This window comes from Capricornis sumatraensis, chromosome 20 (assembly GCF_032405125.1).
Source record: "Capricornis sumatraensis isolate serow.1 chromosome 20, serow.2, whole genome shotgun sequence".
Classification (NCBI taxonomy): domain Eukaryota; kingdom Metazoa; phylum Chordata; class Mammalia; order Artiodactyla; family Bovidae; genus Capricornis; species Capricornis sumatraensis.
This window is the reverse complement of record NC_091088.1, coordinates 16055729-16078237: the sequence shown is the minus strand read 5'-3', so window position 1 is coordinate 16078237 and position 22509 is coordinate 16055729. Positions and strand designations below refer to the sequence as shown.

The 22509-nt window shown below is 51.4% G+C and overlaps 1 protein-coding gene across 1 annotated transcript; it reads right to left on the bottom strand.

The window, feature by feature from the left end:
* Positions 1–2456: 2456 nt before the first annotated feature.
* Positions 2457–15746, bottom strand: MLYCD (malonyl-CoA decarboxylase). The gene is made up of 5 exons (XM_068992381.1): positions 15204–15746; positions 7235–7347; positions 6046–6202; positions 5567–5719; positions 2457–3577 (listed from the first exon to the last, which is right to left on the bottom strand). The coding sequence occupies exons 1-5, from the start codon at positions 15744–15746 to the stop codon at positions 3044–3046; spliced, it is 1500 nt and encodes a 499-aa protein (XP_068848482.1). The 3' UTR covers positions 2457–3043.
* Positions 15747–22509: the final 6763 nt, after the last annotated feature.

Below are 22509 nucleotides of genomic sequence, written 5' to 3'. Positions count from 1 at the left end.
AGTGCAGGGGGCTGAGGTGGGGGGTTGTGTGCGGGTTTGACCCCGGGTTGGGGAGCTAGGATAACACACGCCTCACAGCCAAGAAACCAGGGTATAACGCAGATGCAACACTGAATATAACACATTCAAGGAAGACTTTAAAAATGGTCCACATTAAAAAAATATTAAAAAAATTTAGCTAGTTGAGAAATGCAATTTGAAAAGAAAAAAATAAAAGAGACCTGGGGTCACCTCTCCCACTTTTTCTAAACTGCAAAGAACGCAGCAGCTCTGTGTGATGATGAGAAATAATGGGGATGCTTCTGTTTCTATCTGAGAAGAGATCAAGATGGACTTTATTATCCCAATGAATGCCCTACAACTCAGTTAAAAATCAGAAAGAGACAGTTAGCTCCATTTAAATCTTAAATGTACCTTATGCCTAATTTAGAACAAAGCTCAGAGTAAGCTGTTGATCGAAAAAGGGCTAAGATCCTCCACCCTTTTAAGCCACGTAGAGAAGAAGGTGGCCCCCTTCTGCAGAAGTGTAAAGCCCCTAGGTGATGGAAAGAGGGCAGAGTTGTGCAACTCTGAGCTCCCAAGATCTGGAGGCAGAGAAGGTCCAGCCCTCTGAGAAGAAAGATGCGAGGTGAGGGGGTGGGGCGGGGGCATGCAGGAGAGAAGTGGGGGGCTGGTATCGGAGTGACTCCAGCCAGCACGGAGGAGCAGGCTCAGGGCCTGTTAAACAAGGTTCTGGCTGGAGAGCTCTGAGCTCGGGCCTAGCTGCTGAGGCCCCGGCCCCTTACCTGACAGTGGGGTGCTGCTTAGTTACTGGGGCGGCAAGGACGCCTCAGTGCCCAGAAGCTCCTGGGAACAAACTAGTCTACTGAGTCAGTCACCTCGTAGGAAAGAAGCCAGGAAACCCTCATGATGCTAATTTCCAGATAGACCTACACCCAGGTGAGTGTGACGGAGGTCCCAGAGTCCAGATGTGAGACCCGGTGGGGCACGAACACTCAGAGCATAGCAGCCTTCCTACCCACCCATCCAGCATCATCAACCTGTCATCCAGCCATCATCCACCCATCCATTCCACCCACCCACCCACCCATCCATCCATCTACCCATCCATCCATCCCATCATCCATCCATCCATTCATCCATCCATCCATCCATCCATCCACTCATCCATCCATCCCATCATCCACCCACCCATTCATCCCATCATCCACCCATCCATCCATCCCATCATCCACCCATCCATCCATCCATCCACCCATCCATCCATCCATCCACCCATCCATCCATCCCATCATCCACCCATCCATCCATCCATCCACCCATCCATCCATCCATCCATCCACCCATCCATCCCATCATCCACCCAACCATCCATCCATCCACCCATCCATCCATCCCATCATCCACCCATCCATCCATCTACCCATCCATCCATCCCATCATCCACCCACCCATTCATCCCATCATCTACCCATCCATCCCATCATCCATCCCATCATCCACCCATCCATCCCATCATCCATCCATCCCATCCATCCATCCACCCACCCATTCATCCCATCATCTATCCACCCATCCCATCATCCATCCCATCACCCACCCATCCATCCATCCCATCATCCACCCATCCATCCCATCATCTACCCATCCATCCCATCCATCCATCCCATCATCTACCCATCCATCCCATCCATCCATCCCATCATCCACCCATCCATTCCATCCATCAATCCCATTTGCACAGCACCCATCCAGCATAGTCTTCATGAGCACCTACGTGTGAGGCATTATAAGAAATAAGGTGTGACAGAAATGGAAAATTATCGATGACTGTGGAAGCTGGGTGATCAGCATACACGGTTATACTACAGGGTTATACAAGCACACAATTATATTACTTGCCCACTTTTGTGTCTGTTTGAAGATTCTCACATATGAGGTTGAACAGAGATAAGGTGCAGAGTGCGGGAACTGGGGACTGCAGTCTCAGGCCCCGCCCGCCACATGCAAGCAGTCAGTGCCTGAACTCTTTCCAAGCTCTGGGGGGCGGTGACATTAGGCCCGCAGAGCCCCAGTGCCTCCAGCATCAGCTCCAAGCAGCACCCAGAAGGAGGACCCTGCTTCCACCAGGACACAGAAAAAGCACAGTTTCTAGCTGTGACCGAGGTCACGTTATGTGTTACCAGGCCCCAAGTGGCACACTGAAGCCACAGAGAAGGCCCAGGGATGGGTCTGGAAGGTGAAAGGCAAGCAAAGTGGGGGACCTGCTGCCTGATTCAACACCACACCCCCTGCGCCCCCCACAACTCCCTTCCCCTCTGTCCTCAGGCCACCCGCTCCGGGCCGGTTTCACAGAGACCAGACGTGCCTGCGGGCTGGCTGGGGACCAAGGGCACAGCTATTGAGGCCTCAGATCTCAAAGACAACCACCATGCGACAGTGAATAACCATGCGTTTAATGCCTCACAGAACAAACTTGTTCTCTGCTATGAAGTTCATTATGAACTTGAATCAAGTCTATAATCCAGGTTAAATCCCGGGTGATGACAACTCTTGTGTCCAGTAATTTAACCAAGTGAAGTTTGTGCAGATTTGCAAACCTTTTCGCCATCAGTGGAGACAGTTGGCTAAGGTGACCACGGCTGAACTGTGTTCTAAGCTCGGAGGAGCATCCGTTGTCATCTGGGCCATCTGCCCGGGGCCTGGCACCCACCCCACCCTAGGACGAGAGCTGGCTTCTGAAGGCTGTGCCAGGGCAGCGGGCCAGGCCAAGGCCATGACGGAATCCCTGGGGGAGGGCCCTGCATCCCCACCCAGCCTACAGCCACCGATACCCACCACCACCCAGCGGTAATGCGCTTTCCCTCTCGCCATGGAAGCTGGTGCCCGGCCTCCCAGTGTGAGCCCGCTACAGGCCAGAGACCACAGTTCAATTCCGCTTTACTCTATAAGTGCCTCTGGGTGCACAACCCCACATCCCCACCCCCAGGAAATCGTCGTTTCCTGGGCCAGGGGATGTCCAGCGGCTTCGGCGAGCATGACGCTAGAGTTTGCTGTTCTTCTGGAACTGCGCCACCAGGCTGAGGACCTGCTCGGAGGCCTTGATGCTCTTGGAGCCGAGGTAGGCGGTGCTGTTGGCGGCCGTGTCCTCTAGGAAGTAGCGGTAGTTGACCATCAGGCCGCAGGCACCCGTGATGCCCTTGAGGCTGACGTCGGCCAGCCAGTTGATTCGCCAGAGCACGGCCCCGTTCTGCAGGTGGAAGTGGGCCACGGGGTTGAGCGCATAGCCCCGGTGCTTCTCCCCGTACAGGTACCAGGCGCACAGCCGCATCAGCGGGGCCTGCAGCGCCCGCACCAGCTGCTCTGACTGTGCCCACTCGCTGCTGCTCAGCAGCGTCTGCAGTGTCTCGAGCACGGGGCCGCCCGTGAGCTCGGCGATCTCCTGACTCTCAGAGTCCGTCAACAGTCCGCTCCGCCCGTGCTCCTTGGCTTTGGACTTGAGCAGCCCCAGGAGCCACTTGGTGAAGCCGGGGATGGGAGACAGGCTGGAAAAGGCGTCCAGTGGGGGGAATTCCTTCTGCAGGCGTGGGGGGCGGGGGAAGAGGGGGGAGAGAACACACACACGCTTCAGGGCTGAGGCACGGGACACAGACACCCCCGTGTTTACGGCTTATGTGTCGTGAGCCTCCGGGTGCCGCCGCTTGGCGGATGGGGCACCACGTGCGGTGGGCTACTCTTTCTTTTCTCCAGGGACAGTTAGCAAGAATCTGCGGCCTGCAGGGGTCCTGGAGGCGTCCTGTGGCCCCAGGACAAGCCTCCCCATGTGATGTGTCCACCTGCACCGCCATCTGAGCAGGCAAGCTGGGGGACTTGCCTGAATCGGAGGGGTGGGTCGCTGCGGAGTGGGGGAGCCTGATAGAGCCCACCAGGCCCCTCTTAGGGACGCTGCTGAGGCCTTGTAATTGGGTTTGGTGCTTGGCACACGAGTACCCAGTGACCGTCTGTTGAATGAGTAACTGATCACCTGACAATACCAATGGGGGTGGAGGATGGGAGGGACGGGGCGGGGGCGGGGGGCAAGGGTAGGTCTCCACATCAGATAACACGGTTCAATCACTGCTATTCAAATCGCACAGCGACCTCAAGCTCGTTTCACAGAAGCCAGAATTTTCCAACTGAAAATGTCACATACGCTCACTACAGAAGAAACATCTTAAAGTTCAGGACAGAAGAAAAGGAAGCAGCACCCTCCAGTACTCTGAGCTGAGTACTCTCTGGGCGGACAGAGAGGATCTCCTCTGCCTCCTGGCGGTGTTTACAAGGGAGACAGCTCTCTCACATCCTGCCGTCTGGATTTACATACATGACGAGGATTTACAGTCCTTGTCGTCACTCAGGATCCAGAACCACAACTTTAACAACAGGATGCTGTTAAGACGACCCCCGGCCGCTCCTAACCCTGCTCCTCCCATCTTTCATAACCCCCCACGCAGGCCTCTGTGGGGACAGGGCTGTGCTTCCCTCCAGACTCCCCGGACGGCCATCCTGCTCCTAGCCCAGATGGGGAGCGGACGTCTGTGGGCAGCGCGGCTCCTGGGCCGCAGGACTCAGGAGCAGAGCTCGTGGGTGGGTCCCCGGACGCGCCTCCTCCTCCGACTGCCTTCGTGACCCTCGCGCTCGCTCCCCCGACCCCACCCCTGCCATCAACACCTTCATCAGAGAAGCAGCAGAGAAGAGCTCAAGAGTAACTAGAGCAGGTGGCTCTGATTACCTCTGGGGAGAGAGCGGCAGGGTCTGAATCTAGAAGCTGATGCCCAACTGCATCCCGAGAGCTCAGGCGTAACGTGACGAGTCTACCGCGAGACGCACGAGCGTCTGAATTCCACCCTGGCTCATCACTCTCTGAGGAGGGGCTGCGGAGGCCGCCGCGTGTGGAGACCGCCGCATGTGGAGACCGCCGCATGTGGAGACCACAGGCGCAGAGAGCACCGCTCTCAGAGCCCGTTCTTAACCGTCTAATTATTTTACCTAAAAAATGAGACTCTACGCCTCACAGTTTGCCCCAGCCCCTCATGAGATGGTTTTAAGCAGTGGACCAGACGCTTCTGTTTCCCAGGGCAACCAAGAGAACTGCGTGTCAGCGCACGCACCCTCCAGCTGCCTGGCCTGAGCTCGGGGCTCCCTGCAGACGAGTGGCTGAGAGTGGCTGGGCGGTGCTTGTCAGGGCCAGGACTGGACCATGGGAGCCTGCTGGTGACTGTGTGCCAGGCGGAAGCGGCCCCACCAGCCCGGGTGCAAGGCCCCCTGCAGATGCCGCCGCCCTTGGGATGCATCTGAGCCTCCTGGTCCATGAGAGGCTAGTTTCGGGGGACTTTTTCTCAGCATGCCTTCTACCTCCTGAGGCGTCTGGGGGCTCCTAGGAGCTGCCACGGGGCACCTGGTACTTTTCCACCCCTCCTGATCACCCTGGCCTGGAGAGTCACCTTGTCCCTGAGAAAAGGGCAGAACTCCTCGGCCACCCCGAGGTGGGGACGCACAGGGCGGGACCAGCGCCCGGCTCACTCACCTGCAGCTCCTTCACCACCCGCTTGATGAGGAAGGCGCCCAGCTCCACGCCCTGCAGCCCCTGCTGGGTCAGGCTCAGCGAGTAGAAGATGGCTGTGGTGATCTTGTTCCGCTCCTCCGTCTCTGACGGGGGGCACTCCTTCACTATGATTGTCTAGAAAACAGAAGGGACCCCAGGGTAGAGAGACAGTCTCCCCTGACCCCCTAGACCAGCTCCAGAGGCTATACGTCCTGAGATCTCTCTGGAGGCGGTGGTCTCACAACCTCTGCGGCCATGTGCCCAGCGCTGTATCATTTCCATCATGTCAAATTCTCATGCAAACTGTGGAATCATGACTCCTGGCCCTTAGGCAGGCCTCTCTGGGGCCTCCGCGCAAAACGCTCCCCTTGAGCCCTGCAGAAGCACGCTGGCCCCCCTCTGGGGCCACGGGGCCACACTCTGGGTCACCTCCCTGCCCTGAACCGAGGGCACACGGGTACCTGGATGCTGCTGGAGATCTCATTGGTCAGGGCCACGTGCAGGACGATCAGGGGCTCCCCCGGCGTTGAGCAGTGAGAGAAGAAGTAGCACCTCCGGTAGGGCCCCACGCGCCGCTTCATGTCCATCCAGGTTTTCACGGGGTGCACGGCCTCAGCCCTGCGGGCAGGAGACAGCGAAGCGAGACGAACGTCACGGTTCACGGGTCAGACAGCCAGGGCAGAGTCCTACTCGGCTATTCACTCAGGTCAAAGAAACCCTGTAAATACAGCTTCGAGGGACTCGGGAGGAAATTCAGAGATCGTTTTAGCATGAAGCGGCACCGACTGAGACGAGCCAGAGCTGGTGACCGTCTTACACATGAAACTGTGCTCTTGGCCCGGGTCTTAAAGCCTAGTTCACCAGGCCCTGGGGGAGCGGTTGTGCGGTGGATTGTAACACAGGGGCCTGACCAGATGCCTGTCGCTGGGGGTCTTGCGTCTGCTCTGAATCTCCGATGTCTGAAGTCATCGCTGCCCGTGGACACGCATTGCCTGGCGGGTTCTGCTAGTCCAGCCACCTCAGCCACCACTGCTGTTTCAACACGAGGCACAGCGGCAGCACTGTCTGCCAACCTGCCTTTCACTGTGTCCAGGGCAGGCTGGATTCGCTCACTGTGTTGTGAGCTTGGAGATTCTTATCCGAGGGAGACATTCTAACCGCTGGTTGGGACGATGCTGTCTGGGTGACTAATGCTCACTCTTGGTCTGTGAGTCTGGGCAGTTCTGATCATGGGGGTCTTTGGGCAGAAGTGGGCTTAAGAGCTTTCTTTTAGACGTTTATTATTATCATTTATTTTTTGGCTATGCTGTGTGCCATGCAGGATCTTAGCTCCTTGATCAGGGACCAAACCCGTGCCCCCTGCACTGGAAGCTCAGTCTCACCCACTGGACCGCCAGGCAAGTCTCCTGAGGGCTTTAACTATGAGCACGTAGCTGAGACCCCTCATGCAGGTTCACTGGCAGAAGGGCCAGTCTCTATCTGCGCCCTCTTCTCCTTGTGGTCTTGGCATCATCTGCTAGGACAGCCACCCCTGGGAATACTGTGTTTGGGTTTTATCAGGCTCAGGAGGAAACGTACACGGGTGGGGAGGCGGGGAATGGAGGCTGGCTTTCAGCTGAAATGTAAGCAGAGCGGCAGAGTCACACTCACTCGCTGATTCTCTGGAGCACTTCGCACGGTGAATGCCAGGTGACCCGCTCCAGGTTCAGGAACCCCGAGGAAAACCACTCCGAGAGCATGTTTTTCAGCACCCCATTCATTTCCTGAAACGGAGAGAAGAGAACGCTGACCTTCCGTGGGGAAGATGTCCAGCCCATCCCCGAGGTGCTGCTGGGAATGAGACACGAAGTCGGGCAGGGGTGTGTGCTCAGACAACCGGACAGACGGAACGCAGCGCTATTCCTTCCCTCCTCCCACCGGTAAGACAGCCGACTGGAGTGTTCAAGTTGAACCAAGTTCCCCAAGTCAGATAACATGTTCCGGTTCATTCACCACCATGGACACGGCTAAGCACGTGAGTTAAGCTGACGCTGAACGGTGTGTCGTGGGGCGAATGTGGACATCCCCTCAGGACCATTCTTTGATTCACCAAGACATCCATCCTTCTTTCTTAAGAGAAATAAATACTGGCTCCTGGCCTCACATTTCGACAACTCTAAGGCGTGTGTGTGTTTTCCTATTTTTAATGTCTCGGAACTCAGGACCCATCTCTAGAGTGACAGCAGGTCACGGCTGAATCGGCAGCATTCTTTCCTTTCCCGAGTGGCCATAGAATAATACTGCATCTGGCAATCTGTGCCTTTAAATTTGACATTATTCTAATTTCACTTTTTTTACAGCGAATCTGCTTCCCAAAATGATCTTGAGTCAACTTTACCATCAGAGATACATTCACACTGAAACTTCGAGGAAGGACAGACTGAGAGGTGCAGGAGGAGAGGACGCGGCTTAGTCTGGTAACCTCAGGCCAAGTAAGTGGTGAGCTCTGTAACAGCCAGGGAGGAAGGGACACCCACAGCAAGAGACACAGCTGCTGTTCCTCAATAGCTGTGTCCCTTTCTTCCAGATCCACAGAAGCCTCACTTTTTAGCTGGGCACAAGGATGTTCAGAACAAAGCCTGCACGGCAACTGAGGGTAGCCACATCACTGAGTTCTGGTTACTCAGATGTAAGCAGAGGGGTCCTGTAGCAGCTTTTGGGAACCTTGAAAGGTGGCAGGAGCAGCCCTTCACTTCTCTTTTTCTTTGTCCTTCCCACTGCAGGTTGGAAGGTGATGTGATGGCTAGAGCTAGAGCAGCCATCTGGGGCTGTGAGGTAACTCTGAAGATGCAAGTTGTTCAGGGAAGAGCAACAAACAGAAGTCTGGGTCAACTGGGCACCACAGAGCAGGATCAGCCCTGGGATGCCCATCTCCAGACTTCTAAATGAGAGACAAGCTTCTCTTCTTCAAACCACTATTGTTCTTGAGTCTGTTACTTAAGACGAGCTACATACTAACAGATACACTAAATATTATTACTGAATAGCAGCAAGCATCTCCGTTTGTCTGGTACAGAACTGACCTTATGAATCCCTGTATAGGAATCACAAAGACCATGACGGATAACACCTATAAAACTGTACATAAGCTATGAAACTGTTATAGGGCCATTTCACATTCTAATCCATGGTAGAAGCTCAAAGGACTCAGAACCTTGTCACTTGAGGATACGTTGCAGGCATGGGGTTGGTGGCTCAGAAAGGGTTTCAGAACGAAGTGAGGTCCATCTTTAAACACTGAAGGCCTGGGGCACAGAAGAGGCCCCATGGGTGCGAGAAGTCGGGGGTAAGTCATCTAGGACCAACCAGGGGAGGCAAAAGTCAGACTCCATGTAAAGAAGAACATTCGTGTAGCTGGGGCTGCCCACGGAGTTCCTCCTGGCAGAGAGTGGCCCTCCCCACGGGATGAGACGGGCATAGGGTGGGCAAGAACACGGCGGAGACGTTTTGAGTAGAGGGCCATATGACCTCTCATTCCTCTTCACTCTTTACCCCACAGTCTAGTCTCCTTCTCTGGGCTCTCAGCTCCATAGGCGTGCAGGTCATTTCCGACTCATTCCTCTGGTTCTCAAGGCATCAGTGGGGTCTCCCATGTGGAAGATGATCAATGGATTGATGGCAAATGAAAAAGAGAAGACACCCTGGAGAAGAGCGACTACAAGTGGCAGGGAGAGGGAGGGATGGCTTCCTGGTCAACACGGATGGCCTCTTATCAAACTCTTTCCTGCACGGACTACAATGGATCAGTCTTCCTGGGGTCCTTGCACACTCTAGAGTGTGCACCAAACACCGGCACCCTCTCCCCAGAGAAATGCAAACATATTAGTAAAACTCTGCTTAGAATTTCCTGGGTTTCATGGACCCCTTTGAAACTCATCTATGGATCATCCCCAGGGGTCCCTGGATCCCAGGCTGGGGACCTCTGCTCTGAAAGGTCAGGAATGGGCCAGTCGAGTTCCATGTAGGATGTATTGCCATCTCTGTGACACATGTAATAGGAAAAAGCTGGGGAAAAAATCTAGCTTCAGTGTTAGCTCAGTTTAATTGCAAAAGGAATGGTCTGGCTGATGGGAGTGGCCTCCTCTCTAAGTCCCTTCGTTCTATTCTGGGCTCCTGACAGCTATAAAATGTGACACTGGACACGACATCTGGGAATCTAGGTGAAAGGTGACCACCTCCCCTGCTCAGGCCACCAGGACCACAGCTCTTCAGGCTGCAATCAGGCGCTGAGGGCAGTAAGGTTGCTGGCTCTCTGACCGTGGGAGGAGAGAGAACGGGTATGTGTGTGTCAGCCTCAGGAATTCAGAAACTTCATCAGCAATCCAGGACTTGAATGTGCCAACTGCTGGCACAACATTCTTATGTACAAATGAGCTCATCTCTTAGTCTGGCTGACAGAACTTACTAGAACCATGAGGACCACCAGGTTAATTACAAACAGGACAAGCCACCAGGGGAAGTTTATGACAAAGTGTCTCGGGCTGGGCGCTGCGATGGTGCTGTGGGGACCTGGCTGGAGAAGAGCATGGTCCCTTCTCCTGTGTTCTGCCTGGACTTCTATTAAGGTTTCCACAGCCTTCACCGTAATTTCTGTGTTCACATTTCCCATCATTTCCCAAATGCCAGGCCCACTCTGCACATTGCTGATGGTGCCTACACTCTCTGCTAGAATGGGAGTTCCCGTGGCTTCATCGGGGGTTTTATCTGTAAGAAACTTAACTCTTCAACCTAAAAGGGCTTTTGGAAAGAACTCTGCAGAAAATCAAACAGCCTGTAACCAGGACACACAGGGAGCACACTCCACCCTGCAAAACGCACACACTGTGTACCCTGCTCAGTGCGCGGCTGACGCACAACTGCAAGTTCACAGGGCGTCTCCTTCAGGAGGAGGGCGACTGACAGGTGGCCTGGATTCACGCCTCGGAGCCCAAAGCCGTCCTCAGGAAAGAGCATGCAGGTTCGGGCTTCTGGTCACACGTCCAGGTGTCAGAATTAGCCTCTCAACTCACTTGGAACTTCAATAGAGAAGAGCTTTTTTTTTTAAAAACAAAAAGAACATTTGATCTTGTAAGCCAAGGCACCACTTCTTTTTCTGGTATAATTAAGCTGCTTTGTGGGTTTGATATCACCCCCCCCAATCCCACCCCCACCACCAACAATGGATGACTGATTATTATTCTATTTCCTATGGTTAAAACTCGGTGGGGGTGGGCAGGGGGAGGTCCTGTGTTCAGAGAATTCAAGGACATTGACAAGTCCCTTTCCTACAGAATCCTTAACTATGAAAACAACTAAAATGCCTCTCTTGGAATAACTCTATTAAGATCAGTTCACTTACTACCATCCAAGAAGTTCTACAAAGCAGCATCAGATGGACAGACCACAGGAGCGGGCACTTGGGATGGATCAAGAAGTCCCAGGCTGACCCTCGGAGATGCTCGGGCTCCTCATGACCTTCTAAGTAACAGGTGGCAAAGTCCAGCTTCTCAGCAGTGGATCAGCTATCTTGAGAACCACAGCACAAACGTTTCACCTTTGCTAGTTTGTACAAACTTTCCCCATAGCACTTGCATCTTCCCAGCAGAGACTTGACCCTGACTCTGAACTTCCTATCGAGAAGAATTAAGAAACCTTATCTGATCAAACCAGTCAATCCTAAAGGAAGTCAACCCTGAATCCTCACTGGAAGGACTGATTGCTGAAGCTGACGCGGCAATACTTTGGCCACGTGGTGTGAAGAGCCGACTCACTGGAAAAAACCTGGATGCTGGGAAAGATGGAAGGTGGGAAGAAAAGGGGACGACAGAGGATGAGATGGTTGGATGGCATCACCGACTCAATGGACATGAGTTTGAGCAAGCCTTGGCAGCTGGTGAAGGACAGGAAAGCCTGGCATGCTGCAGTTGACGGAGGTGCAAAGAGCTGGACATGACTGAGCGAGTGAACAAGAACAAGGTAGGGGATCCACGCCCGCCTAGACTCCCGCCTGGGGCTCCACAGGGATGGAAATGTCAGGGTTCCAGAACCTTCCTCTATTTCCAATTATCACAGCCCTCCGTCAGAGACCAACACTGGTAACCATGTTTTTAGCCGAGCTCCACGGCACCTCTCGGGGCATTCCTTAGAAGAGAAGCAGGCTGACCTTGGGCAGACTGGCCGCTGGCAGTCTCTCACCTCAGCGCAGAGCCTGTTGGCCTAGGATGGTGAAGGGACTGGGCAGCGGCCACCTAAAATCACGCTTCTAACCAGAGGATGGCAGATAGCACCAGGAGCTAGCTCATCCTCCCCAATCTGGTGTGCCCTCCACGGTACCCACTATTCCGTGTGAGACACCCAGTCAGCCTCCTTTTGGGCCTACCACTTGCTGGCGGTTATTCTAAAAATGCCTCTGTGCTCACAAGATCCAGTAACCAAGAAGCTCTGAGATCCAGCAGGCCAAGTCCACAGCAGGGCAATGCCCAGGCCTGAGTCCCAAGCAGCTCTTGTTCACCTGACATTACCTGGCAGCTCTAGAGGCCGGCAGGGCCCAGGGGAGAAGCGCACCTGTGTGATGGGGTGCTGGCCCCTGGAGTTGCAGGGCTCCCACTCTAAAGCTTCGAGGGCCAAACCTCTGCTGGTTGCCTACACTGAATTCCTAAAAGCCAAAAGCTCTAGCTGCGCTGCCTCTTAAATGTGGCCGCAAGATCCCAAATCAAACAGAAGAGATGGGATCGAGATGGACCACATACACTAGGTGATTCTGGGGGCAAATTACTGCATCAGGTCCCCGTGACGACTTCTACGGATTAAAAAACCTGTGTCGGGGAGGAAGGGAACCAGTTTAGTAACTAACGTCTCACAGCATCAGAGAATGGAGAACCGGAGGCGACATCAGAAACTGCCCAGGGCGAGGGCAGTCCCAATGTCGTGTAGGATGACTCTTGGTCGCAAAGAAACCTTCCACGGCCCCCGGGGCTTGGTTCCAGGCTCAGACCCTTGAATGGAGCAGTCTGACCTCGGGACAAATGGGGGCATTTAGCTGCCAGCTTTGCTGGAGAGGGGGCACCCGGGAGTCCAACTTACACTTCATCATTTGTCTACACAGGACAAGGTTCTCCGTTTCCTAGGAGCTCATCATCTAGTTGCAGGGTAACAATACATTTAAAGGCTAGATTCTGTGGTTAATGCATCTGAGTGGTACAGACAGTTACATACCTATGAAGCTCAGAACGGGGTGAGGCCACCCTGAGCTGGACTAGCTGGAAAAGTCCAAAAAATGAGCTGAGGGTGGAGGCAGCTCCTACTCTTAACAGGAATCATGAGGGATGCGGGTTCAGGAACTTTCCATCCAGGAGCCAGCCTGGCTGGAGAGGAGGGTCCGTGGAGGGGAGAAATGCTGGGGTAGCTGGGATGTGCAGGGTGGCTGGTGGGCAGCAAAAATGCCAAAGGACAGACACCAAGAGCCAGCCTTCCGGCCACACGAAGTTTGATGATTTTTTTTTCAACAGAAGAGTAGAGACTGACCTGCGGCTTCAGAAAAAAGTGGGTGCTGAGGTGGCTGGTATGAAGGAAGCTTGCACAGAGTCTTGGAAAGATAAACACACTCACAACTAGAGAACATTAAACTCCTGCCTCAGGGAAACCAAATAAAACAAAGCCATTAATCGACTGGGTTGTCTCACCTTCCCTTCGGTTTTATAGAAGGCACATTCTAAGAGAATAAGCCGGCTTTGATCTGGTTAGGCCATCAACTAAGAGAGTCGGTGTGCTATGATAGAGTACACACCTGCAGTCACGGCAGCAGGGCTTGAGGGAGACGCTCTTACCAGTTCTGTGCTCTGGGGGCTGCACTGGGACGAGCTTCAGTCACCTCATCTGTCAGGCAGTCCCCACATCTCGCTGAGGATGAAATGAGCTAGTGAATGGAAGGCACTTAACACCTACTGTGTCTGCGGGTAACTCTTCCTATAAGGGAAGCTCCTGGACCATGCTACCGTGGAGCCTGGAGCATGCCTGGTATGATACAGCCAGCCAACGGATGGCTGAATGGATGGACGGATGGGCAGGGAGTTTCACTGTGGGTCAGATGACAGACATCCCACCTAATTCTTGTCTCCTATGCAATAAGAATTTAGTTTCAGAAGGCTTTCAGAAGCACTGGTCTCTGCCTCAAAGGAAAAAAAATGTCTGCTTGGATTGCAGACTAAACCCGACTCTCTTGGGAGGAATGGGGATGCCCGCAGGGTGTGGAACACAAGGTCTCAGCCTTTCAGATGGGGATTTAGTTGGGAACACTCAATTTAACATACTCAGAATCCAAGACTGACTTGGTGCTAATGCAATAAACCACCAAGGTTCTCAGCTTGGCCCTAGGTAACACTTAGCAGTGTAGATCAGCCAACTACTAACAGCAGTCAAATCGTAGCCTCTATTATCACCCTGAGATTAATCCTAAGTACACTCCGTTTTTATGCATCTAAGGCAAAGAAAGTTTCTGATAAACACCAGAACTTATATAGCATGATGGGGATATAAAGTGTAGCATATAGAACCCAGGAAATTTGGATTTGGGTAGTGGTCAGACATTCTTATTTGCTCTGAGTTCTTGGTTAAGTCATGTGAACTCATCTGACCTGTTTCCTTTACTGTAAAAGGTGACATATCACTTCCCCAAGAGTAAGGATATGAACATGAAAATCATGCCAGGTGTTAGTTCTTAAAGGAATCAGGGCTTAATCCTGTTAAGTGTTCACTTCTAAGCCAACTGGACTTGATAAGTTCTGAATGTCAGAACTTTCTATAACGTTTACAGCATTTTTGGTTTGCTATAGAGCAAATTAATGGCCCATACTTGATATCAATGGAATACGAGGACTATATTCAACTATCACCCACCTTTCAAGTCATCATTATTTAAATCTTAAATTATTTGTTCACATCTAAGGTGGGCTCACTTCGCTAAGTGCCTGATTACCCAAGGAGACAACTTAGAATCCTGTTTTAGGGCTGAACTCGGGCTGGTGAAACGCCCTGCCCCGGGAGATGTGGCAGAGACGATAGAGGGCACCCGGACTCCTGGACGGTGGTGACCTCGAGTTCTAGTCATCTCTGTATGTTTCACAGGGTTTTGCAGGATAATGGCTCACACAGCTGGCGCTGCAAGTAAGTTACCTTTTGTTGACACCATCCAGGTTTTCAGAAAGTTACCCGATGCTCCGTTTGGTACTCATTCAAGTGTACCGCACAGAGGAAATCTATCAGGTAAGGTAATAAAACAGAGAACTTTATAGAGCATGCGCATCAGGAACGAGGCGTGACAGTCACCTTGAAAGTAAGCGGGTGCGAAGTTTCTACCAAGACTGGAGCGAGCTGAGGCTTGAGTGAGGCAAGGATTCGGAAAGCGTGGGAAGGAAGGGGGCCAGGGTTCAGGGGCTGTGACTCTCAGAGAAGTGGGCACGGCTCCAGGCAAGCGAAGGTGGAGTGCTTGGGGCTTGAGGGGCGAGGGCCGCCAAGGGTCAGTGGACCTGGGCACTAGGCGGGGGCGCGGCCCGGGCGGTCCCCGCCCCCACGAGGTCCGGGGACGGCCCGGGCGGAGCCTTACCCGGACGTGCGGCCCCTCCACTAGCTTGAGGGCTTGTGCCTCAAGCAGGTCGGCCCGCAGCCGCACCAGGAAGCGCACGCCGCCCTCCATCTTGCTGATGTGGTGGAAGAGGCTGCGGTAGCGCGGCACCAGCGCGTAGCGCAGCCGGTCCTCGGCCTGCAGCAGCACGGCTGCCTCCCGCGGCTGCTGGCGTAGCTGGAGCACGCCGGCGCTCTGCTCGGCCACCTGGCTGTGGTCCACGCCGAAGCCGCGCGCCAGGCGGCTCAGCAGCTCAGCGCGCTCGGCCGTCTCGGCCAGGCCGCCGTAGAAGCTCACGAAGTCCGCGCACTGGTTCTCCGCCCGCGCCGGCGTCTTCTCGCGCAGCTCATAGGCCGGCATCGCAGGCACGGCGCGGTGCAGCAGCTCGTCCATGGCCCGCTCCAGGGCGCCGGCTGCCGCCGGCCGCCCGCTCGACAGCCGGGGTCCTGGCGGCTGCGGCTGCCACGGGGGTAGCCGCAGCCGGAGGAGGCGCCCGGCAGACAGGGTTGGCCCGAGAACTCGCATGGTGCGGGGCGACAGCTGCCTGGGGAACGCCGGCGCCGCCGCGCTTCCGGCTTCCGGCGCGCGCGCCCTCCCCATTCGCCTAGGCCGAGGGACGGGCAGGGCGGCGACCAATCGGGGGTGGAAGGGGGCGGGGCGACAGGGGAGAGGCGGAGCGCGGCCCCAGGCCAAGTGCGGCCAAAGGTAACCCCGGCCGCGACCAATCCGAGGGCCGAGCGGCGGCGGGGCGGCTCGGGTTGGTGAGTTCGGGGGCGGCCCCTGCCCTGTCACCTGTTCGCCCAAAGTCACCTCCTTTGCCCCTCTCTCCTCCAGGGCCGAGCTCTCCAGTCCTAAGGAACATGACAGTCACCCAGCGGACGTGTTACACGCGCAGATTCCTGGCCCGACTCCAGAGATTCTCAGAGTGTCTGGGGCAGGGGCACAGAAATCTATCTGCGTGCCTACGAAGTACGCTAGTGGTCGTTTCTGGCAAGGTAGGTCGCCTCTGTCTCGACCCCTGCCTGGCGCTCTCGCTTGCACAGGTGACCTCCAGAGCTGCAGGCCTTCGCTCTCCTAAGCTCTGGACCCAGGCTTCCAGCTGCCTGCTGGAGCGCTTTCTCACCGATGCGGCAAATGGGGCTCTCCCAAGCGGCTCGTGCCCCACCCTGTCCCCCTTCCCTTGGTCCTTATTCATTCATTCCCTCCTTCAACAGTGTTTATTAACGGCCTGGCGGGTGCCAGGTCCTGCACTAGGCACAGAGATAAAATAGTGAACGACAGACCTGATCGTGCCCCCATGGAGTTTACATTCTAACAAAGGAAAACAGACCACTGCATAACTACTGGTTGTGGTAAGTGCTATAAGGGAAATAAACTGTGTGGAGTAATATAACTGGGCCGGCGTGGACTTCCCTTCACCCAGTGGACAGGGTCATCACGGAAGGCCTCTTCCTCACAAGCTCAGGAGCAGGAGCGCAGGGTGCCGTATCAGTTACTAACCCTGTTCTCACTTGCTCCATAACCAAATGCAAGCACCCTCTTCCATCGCTGGAGGGAGCACCACTTGGTTACACCCCTGTGTGTGGGGGAGGGGGTGCCTTTGCAATACCTCTCAGCATTGCAAACTGGACCAGCAGTTTGCACAGATAAATCCTCCGTCTGCTGAATGGGCTAATGTTCCTAGGAGAGATGATTTCCTCCCCTAGGAAGTGAGGCTCTGACTCCCTTCTGTTGTCTCCTCCTCCTCCTCCTAGTCCCAACCCCATATTGCATTCATGGGAGAATACCACACACCAGCCATGTCCCCCACGGAGCAAAAACTGCAGGAGGCGTGAGGAATACATGGGGTTTTGCTCCACTCAGATGGAAATCCAAAGCACCCTTTGTTCAAGTGGGGAGAAAAGCCTGTGTCTGGCTGCCTAGATACCAGAACTACCCTAGAACTGTCTGGTCCAAGTGTTGCGGTGTAAAAAAGCCCAGGGGTAGTAGTTCTTTATGGGGCCAGCCTTTGCCCTGATCTTACAGGGCTCCTTCTGCCGAGGTACAGACATACAAAGTCTTCTGAGGGCTCCTCAGTGGCTTCTGAGCCCGCGCTAGTTCACTTTCACTAAGGAAGTGGCTAAGACGCATCTCCAGCTGCTGAAAGGAGTCTGCCCAGGCCAGATAGGCTGCTGTGGTGCTTGGCCTCGCATTCCCTGTTCCATGTGCGCTCATCTATCCGGGATACCCCGGCCTTGCTGCAGGAGCCTTGTCCCCTGCTTAATTACTAATATTCGCTTAAAGTACAGTTCTCAATCCCTCTTCCATCTCCCTACCTTTTCACATACTTTCTTTTTTTTAAATTGAAGTATGGGTGAACTATAATGTGTTAATTTCTGCTGTATACATTCTTCATATTCTTTTCCATTGTGGTTTAGCACAGGATATTGAATATAGTTCTTGGTGCTCTACAGTAGGACCTTGTTGTTATCCATTCTATAAATACCAGTTTGCATCTGCTAATCCCAGACTCCCAATCCGATCCTCTCCCAGCTCCCTCCTCCTTTGCAACCACCAGTCTGTTCTCTGTGTTCCTGATGCTGTTTCACAGATAGGTCCATTTGTGTTATCTTTTAGATCCCACATATAAGTGATATCAGATGGTATTTGTCTCTTTCTGATTTACTTCACTTAGTATGATAATCTCTAGCTGCATCCATTCATATAATTTCCTTCTTTTCTGATAAATAGGAGGTTTTAATGTATAAAAAGTGAGTTAAGCAGCTCCTGGAACACATATAATTTCTTGATTCTGCTTTCCTCTGTATTCATAATTATTTTTCTCTAGGTGTCAACTGCCATTCTCTGCTTCTCCCTGCATATTCCCTTGGTTCAAAACACTGCCCTAATCCAAGACTGAAATTTAGAAAACAATTCCATTTACAAGAGTATCAAAAATAAAAAAAACACTTCAGAATAAACTTAACCAAGGGCATCTAGGACATGTACACTGAAAAAACCAGAACACTGAAATTAAAGAAGATCCAATTAAATGGAAAGATATTCTGTGTTCATGAGTTGGAATATTTAATATTGTTAACATGGTAAAACTTCCCAGATGAATATGTAGATTCAGTGCAATCCCTACCAAATCCTCTTTGCAGAAATGGAAAAGTTCAGCCTAAAATTCAAAATGAAAATGCCAGAGGCCCTGAATAGCCAAAACTACTTCTTTGTTTGTTCTTTAAAAAGAAGAACAAAGTTGGAAGATTCGCACTTCCTGATTTCAAAACTCACTACAACTTTACAGTATCCAAAACAATGTGGTGCTGACAAAAAGGCAGACATATAGATTGATGGGAGAGAATTGAGAGTCCAGAAATAAACCTATGCATCTGTGGTCTGCTGATTTCTCACAAGGTTTCTATGATCATTGAATGGAAGAAAGAATAGACTTTTCAACAAATGGGACCAGGACAACTGGATATCCACAGGCAAAAGAATGAATCCAGGTGTCTACCTCACACCATACACAGAAATGAACTTAAAATGTATCAATGACCTAAATATCAATCTCTCAGAAGGGAAAATAGGTGTAAATCTTCATGATATTAGATTAGGTGATGGTTTCTTAAGTATGACACCAAAATAAAGTGCACTTCATCAAAATTAAAAACTTTCATGCATCAAAGGACATTATCAAAGAAGTGAAAAGACAATCCACAGAAAGGGAGAGATACTTGAAAATCACATATCTGATAAGGGTCTAGTATCTCGAATGTATAAAGAATTCCTATAATTGGACACCAAAAAGATAAACAACCCAATTTTAAAAAAGGGCACAGGAATTTGAATAAACATTTCTCCCAAGAGGATATGTATATGACCAATAAACATGTGAAAAGATTCTCAACATCAGTAGTCATTAGGGAAATGCAAATCAAAACCACAGGGAGCTATCACTTCAAATCCACTGGCATGGCAACAATAATAATTACGAAAACAGTAGCAACAGTCAAGTTGGTGAGGATGTTGAAAATTGAAACTGTCACACACAGTGGGGATGTAGAATGGTGCTGGGCGTGTGTGCTGAGTCACTCAGTCATGTCCGACTCTGCGACCCTATGGACCTGTAGCCCACCGGACTCCTCTGTCCATGGGATTCTCCAGGCAAGAATACTGGAGTGGGTTGCCATGCCCTTCTCCAAGGGATCTTCCCAACCCAGGGATCAAACCCAGGTCTCCTGCATTGCAGGTGGATTCCTTACTGTCTGAGCCACCAGGGAACCCCAAAATGGTGCTGCCATTGTGGAAATTATTTTGGTAGCACCTTAAGAAGTTAAGCACAGAGCTACCATACGGCCTAGCAACTCCACTGCTAAGTATATGTTCACAGTAAAACGTGAATACAAATATTCACAGCAGCATTATTCATAAAGTCAAAAACAGCCCAAACATCCATGACTGGATGAATGGAATAAACCCAATGTCATATATGTACAAAATGGAATATTAACAGCCATCAATAGGTATGGAACATGTTGCAACATGGATGAGTCTGCCAAGTGAAAAAGGCCAGATACAAAAGGCCACGTTTTGTATGATCCTATTTATGTGAAATCTCTAGAACAAGTCTCTACAAAAGTCCATACAGACAGAAAGTAAATTAATGATTGCCTAGCACTGTGGGAGGGGAGAATTGGGAGTGACAGCTCATGGGTGTGGAGTTCTTTTTGGCTGATGGAAATGATCTGGAATTAGCCAGTGGTGGTGACTGCGCAACAAGAATGTACTAAAACCTCCCAAATCACACATTTTAAGATGGCTTAAAGAGGCACAAACTTCCAGTTAGGAAATGACTGAGTCACACGTATGAAATGCACAGCGTGAGGGATATAGTCAATAGTTATGGAATAGCTTTGTGTGGAGACAGATGGTAACTAGACTTGCCGTGGTCATTTTGTAAAGTAGAGAAACACTGAATCGCTACGTTGTGTAATAGGAGCAAACACAGTGTTGTAGGTCAATTATACTTCAAAAACAAACTCAAAGGAAAAAAAAGACCAGATTGGTGGTTACCAGAGGCAGGGATGGAGGTAGTCAAAAGGTACAAAATTCCACTTGTAAGATAAATAAGTACTAGAGCTGTAAGGTACAACATGATTAATATAATCAACACCATTGTATGTCCCATATGAAAGCTGCTATTAAAGAGTAAATCCTGAGTTCTCGTCATAAGGGGAAATTCTTTTCCTACTCCTTTTTAAATTTATATGCAGTGATAGATGTTCACTAAATTTATTGTGGGAATCATTCCATGATGTATGTAAGTCAGATCATTATGCTGTACACCTTAAACTTTTGTCAATAATATCTCAGTGAAAGTGGAAAGAAAAAAATAACATGATTAAAATAAAAATTAATTTTATGTTATGTGGATTTTATTTAAAAAAAAAAAAAGGACCATCTCAGAAGGATTTGTATCTCTCTAGCCAATTTCAGTTCAGAGAATCTGATTGATCCAGCTTGGATTAGGTGACCAGGCTAGGATAAAAGGTAAATGGGACTGGGGGATGTACCCTTTTGGGAAGGGACACAGTATTCAGAGGAGAGGGTTATGGGCTGGGCAGCTGTCCCAAAAGGTATCTGTTGTTAGTTACTAAGTCGTGTCCAACTCTTTGTGATCCCATGGACTGCAGCCCGCCAGGCTCCTCTGTCCATGGGATTTCCCAGCAAGAATACTGGAGTGGGCTGCCATTTCCTTCTCCAGGGGACCTTCACCACCCAGGGATTGAATCTCCATCTCCTGCATTGGCAGGCCGATTCTTTACCACTGAGCCACTGGAGAAGCCCGAAAGATATCTACTTTTAAGCATAAAAAAGAGTTAAAAAAATCTTGGAAAAAAAAATCTCCCATAATTCTAGCATCTTAATTACGGCAGTTTTTATTTCTGCAAATCCTTCCAGTATTTGTCCACAGGCCAACACATTTTTCTGAGTTGTAATCACTGTGTTTGTGCTGTTTATTTCCTGTTCGTTTCTTACTTCCCATCACATCACAAACATCTCCCATGTTTCTAAATCACCTTCATAATCATCCTTTTTAATGGCTGCATAACATTCAATTGAGTTGATGTACCATAATCTCTTAATCGCTCTGCCGTTTCTGGATATTTACACAGCTTCTAATTTTTTTTTTTTTCTGCTAATATATAGATCCTGCTGCAGGAAATATTTTCATGCATACTGATTTTTTTCTTTACTAGAGTTGCCCAAATTACTTAAAAACGACCAAATAGGATAAAATTTCCCATGAATTGTCAAACTAACCAAGAAACCTAGAATAGGGAGAGACTTGTAAACTCTCCAGGGCTCCCAGGGCAGACAGACACAACTCCTGGAGACCCCGCCTCCCCCAGGGAAGGCTCTGCCCGCTCACTGCTGGCGTGTTCATGCTCTCTCCCTACTAGCTGTTCTCTGAGTTGTCTGTGCCGTGAATATGCGAATGTGGATTTCTCCTGTGACTTGATTTGCATCCTGGTGTGTTTGGCTCAGCAGTAAAGAATCAGCCTGCACTGCAGGAGATGCAGGAGATATGGGTTCGATCCCTGGGTCGGGAAGACCCCCTGGAGGAGGATGTGGCACCCCACTCCAGTATTCTTGCCTGGAGAATCCCATGGAGAGAGGAGCCTGGTGGGCTACAGTCCATGGGGCCACAAAGAGTCGGACATGACTGAGCACGCACGCACACACGTGGGTTTGTTTTTGCTGTTGCAGCGCTACCATGAACACCCTTCGACACGTCTCCAGGTCCTGGGGCACATGTGTCCCTGGAGAGCCTCTCACCCTTGACACGACAGACATATTGTGTTTGTGTGACGCGGAGCCATCCCGTGCATCCTGGCCTCTACTCACTGGATACCAATAGCAGCTCCAGTGGCAACAAGCAAAAGTGTCTCTGGCCATTACCAGATGCCCCCTGGGGGAACCAGCTGCCTTCCCACTGTGCAGGACCACTGCTCTAGACTAATGGTTCTCAAACGGCTGCACTTCAGGATCATATGGGGGAAGCTTTAGCAACATTCCATTCCTTACATCTGAACAAAACTATAATTCAAAAAAGTACACGCACCCTTGTGTTCATAGCAGCAGTATGCACAACAGACAAGGCATGGAAGCAACCTAAGTGTCTGTTGACAGAGGAATGGACAAAGAAGATGTACATATACATACACCGAGTGGATTAGCAACCATAATTCCATCTGCCTCCTTAGCTCCCTTTTGCCATATGTAATGTATCATATTCACA

Bases quoted from the DNA above. Each gene is read 5' to 3' on its own strand.
- MLYCD (XM_068992381.1), bottom strand. From the start codon at position 15,746: ATGCGAGTTCTCGGGCCAACCCTGTCTGCCGGGCGCCTCCTCCGGCTG. The intron at 6,203-7,234 runs GTGAGTGTGACT...TCCTGCCCGCAG, and splicing joins GTGCTCCAGAGAATCAGCGA to GGCTGAGGCCGTGCACCCCG. The intron at 3,578-5,566 runs GTGAGTGAGCCG...CCACGCCTGCAG, and splicing joins GGGTGGTGAAGGAGCTGCAG to AAGGAATTCCCCCCACTGGA.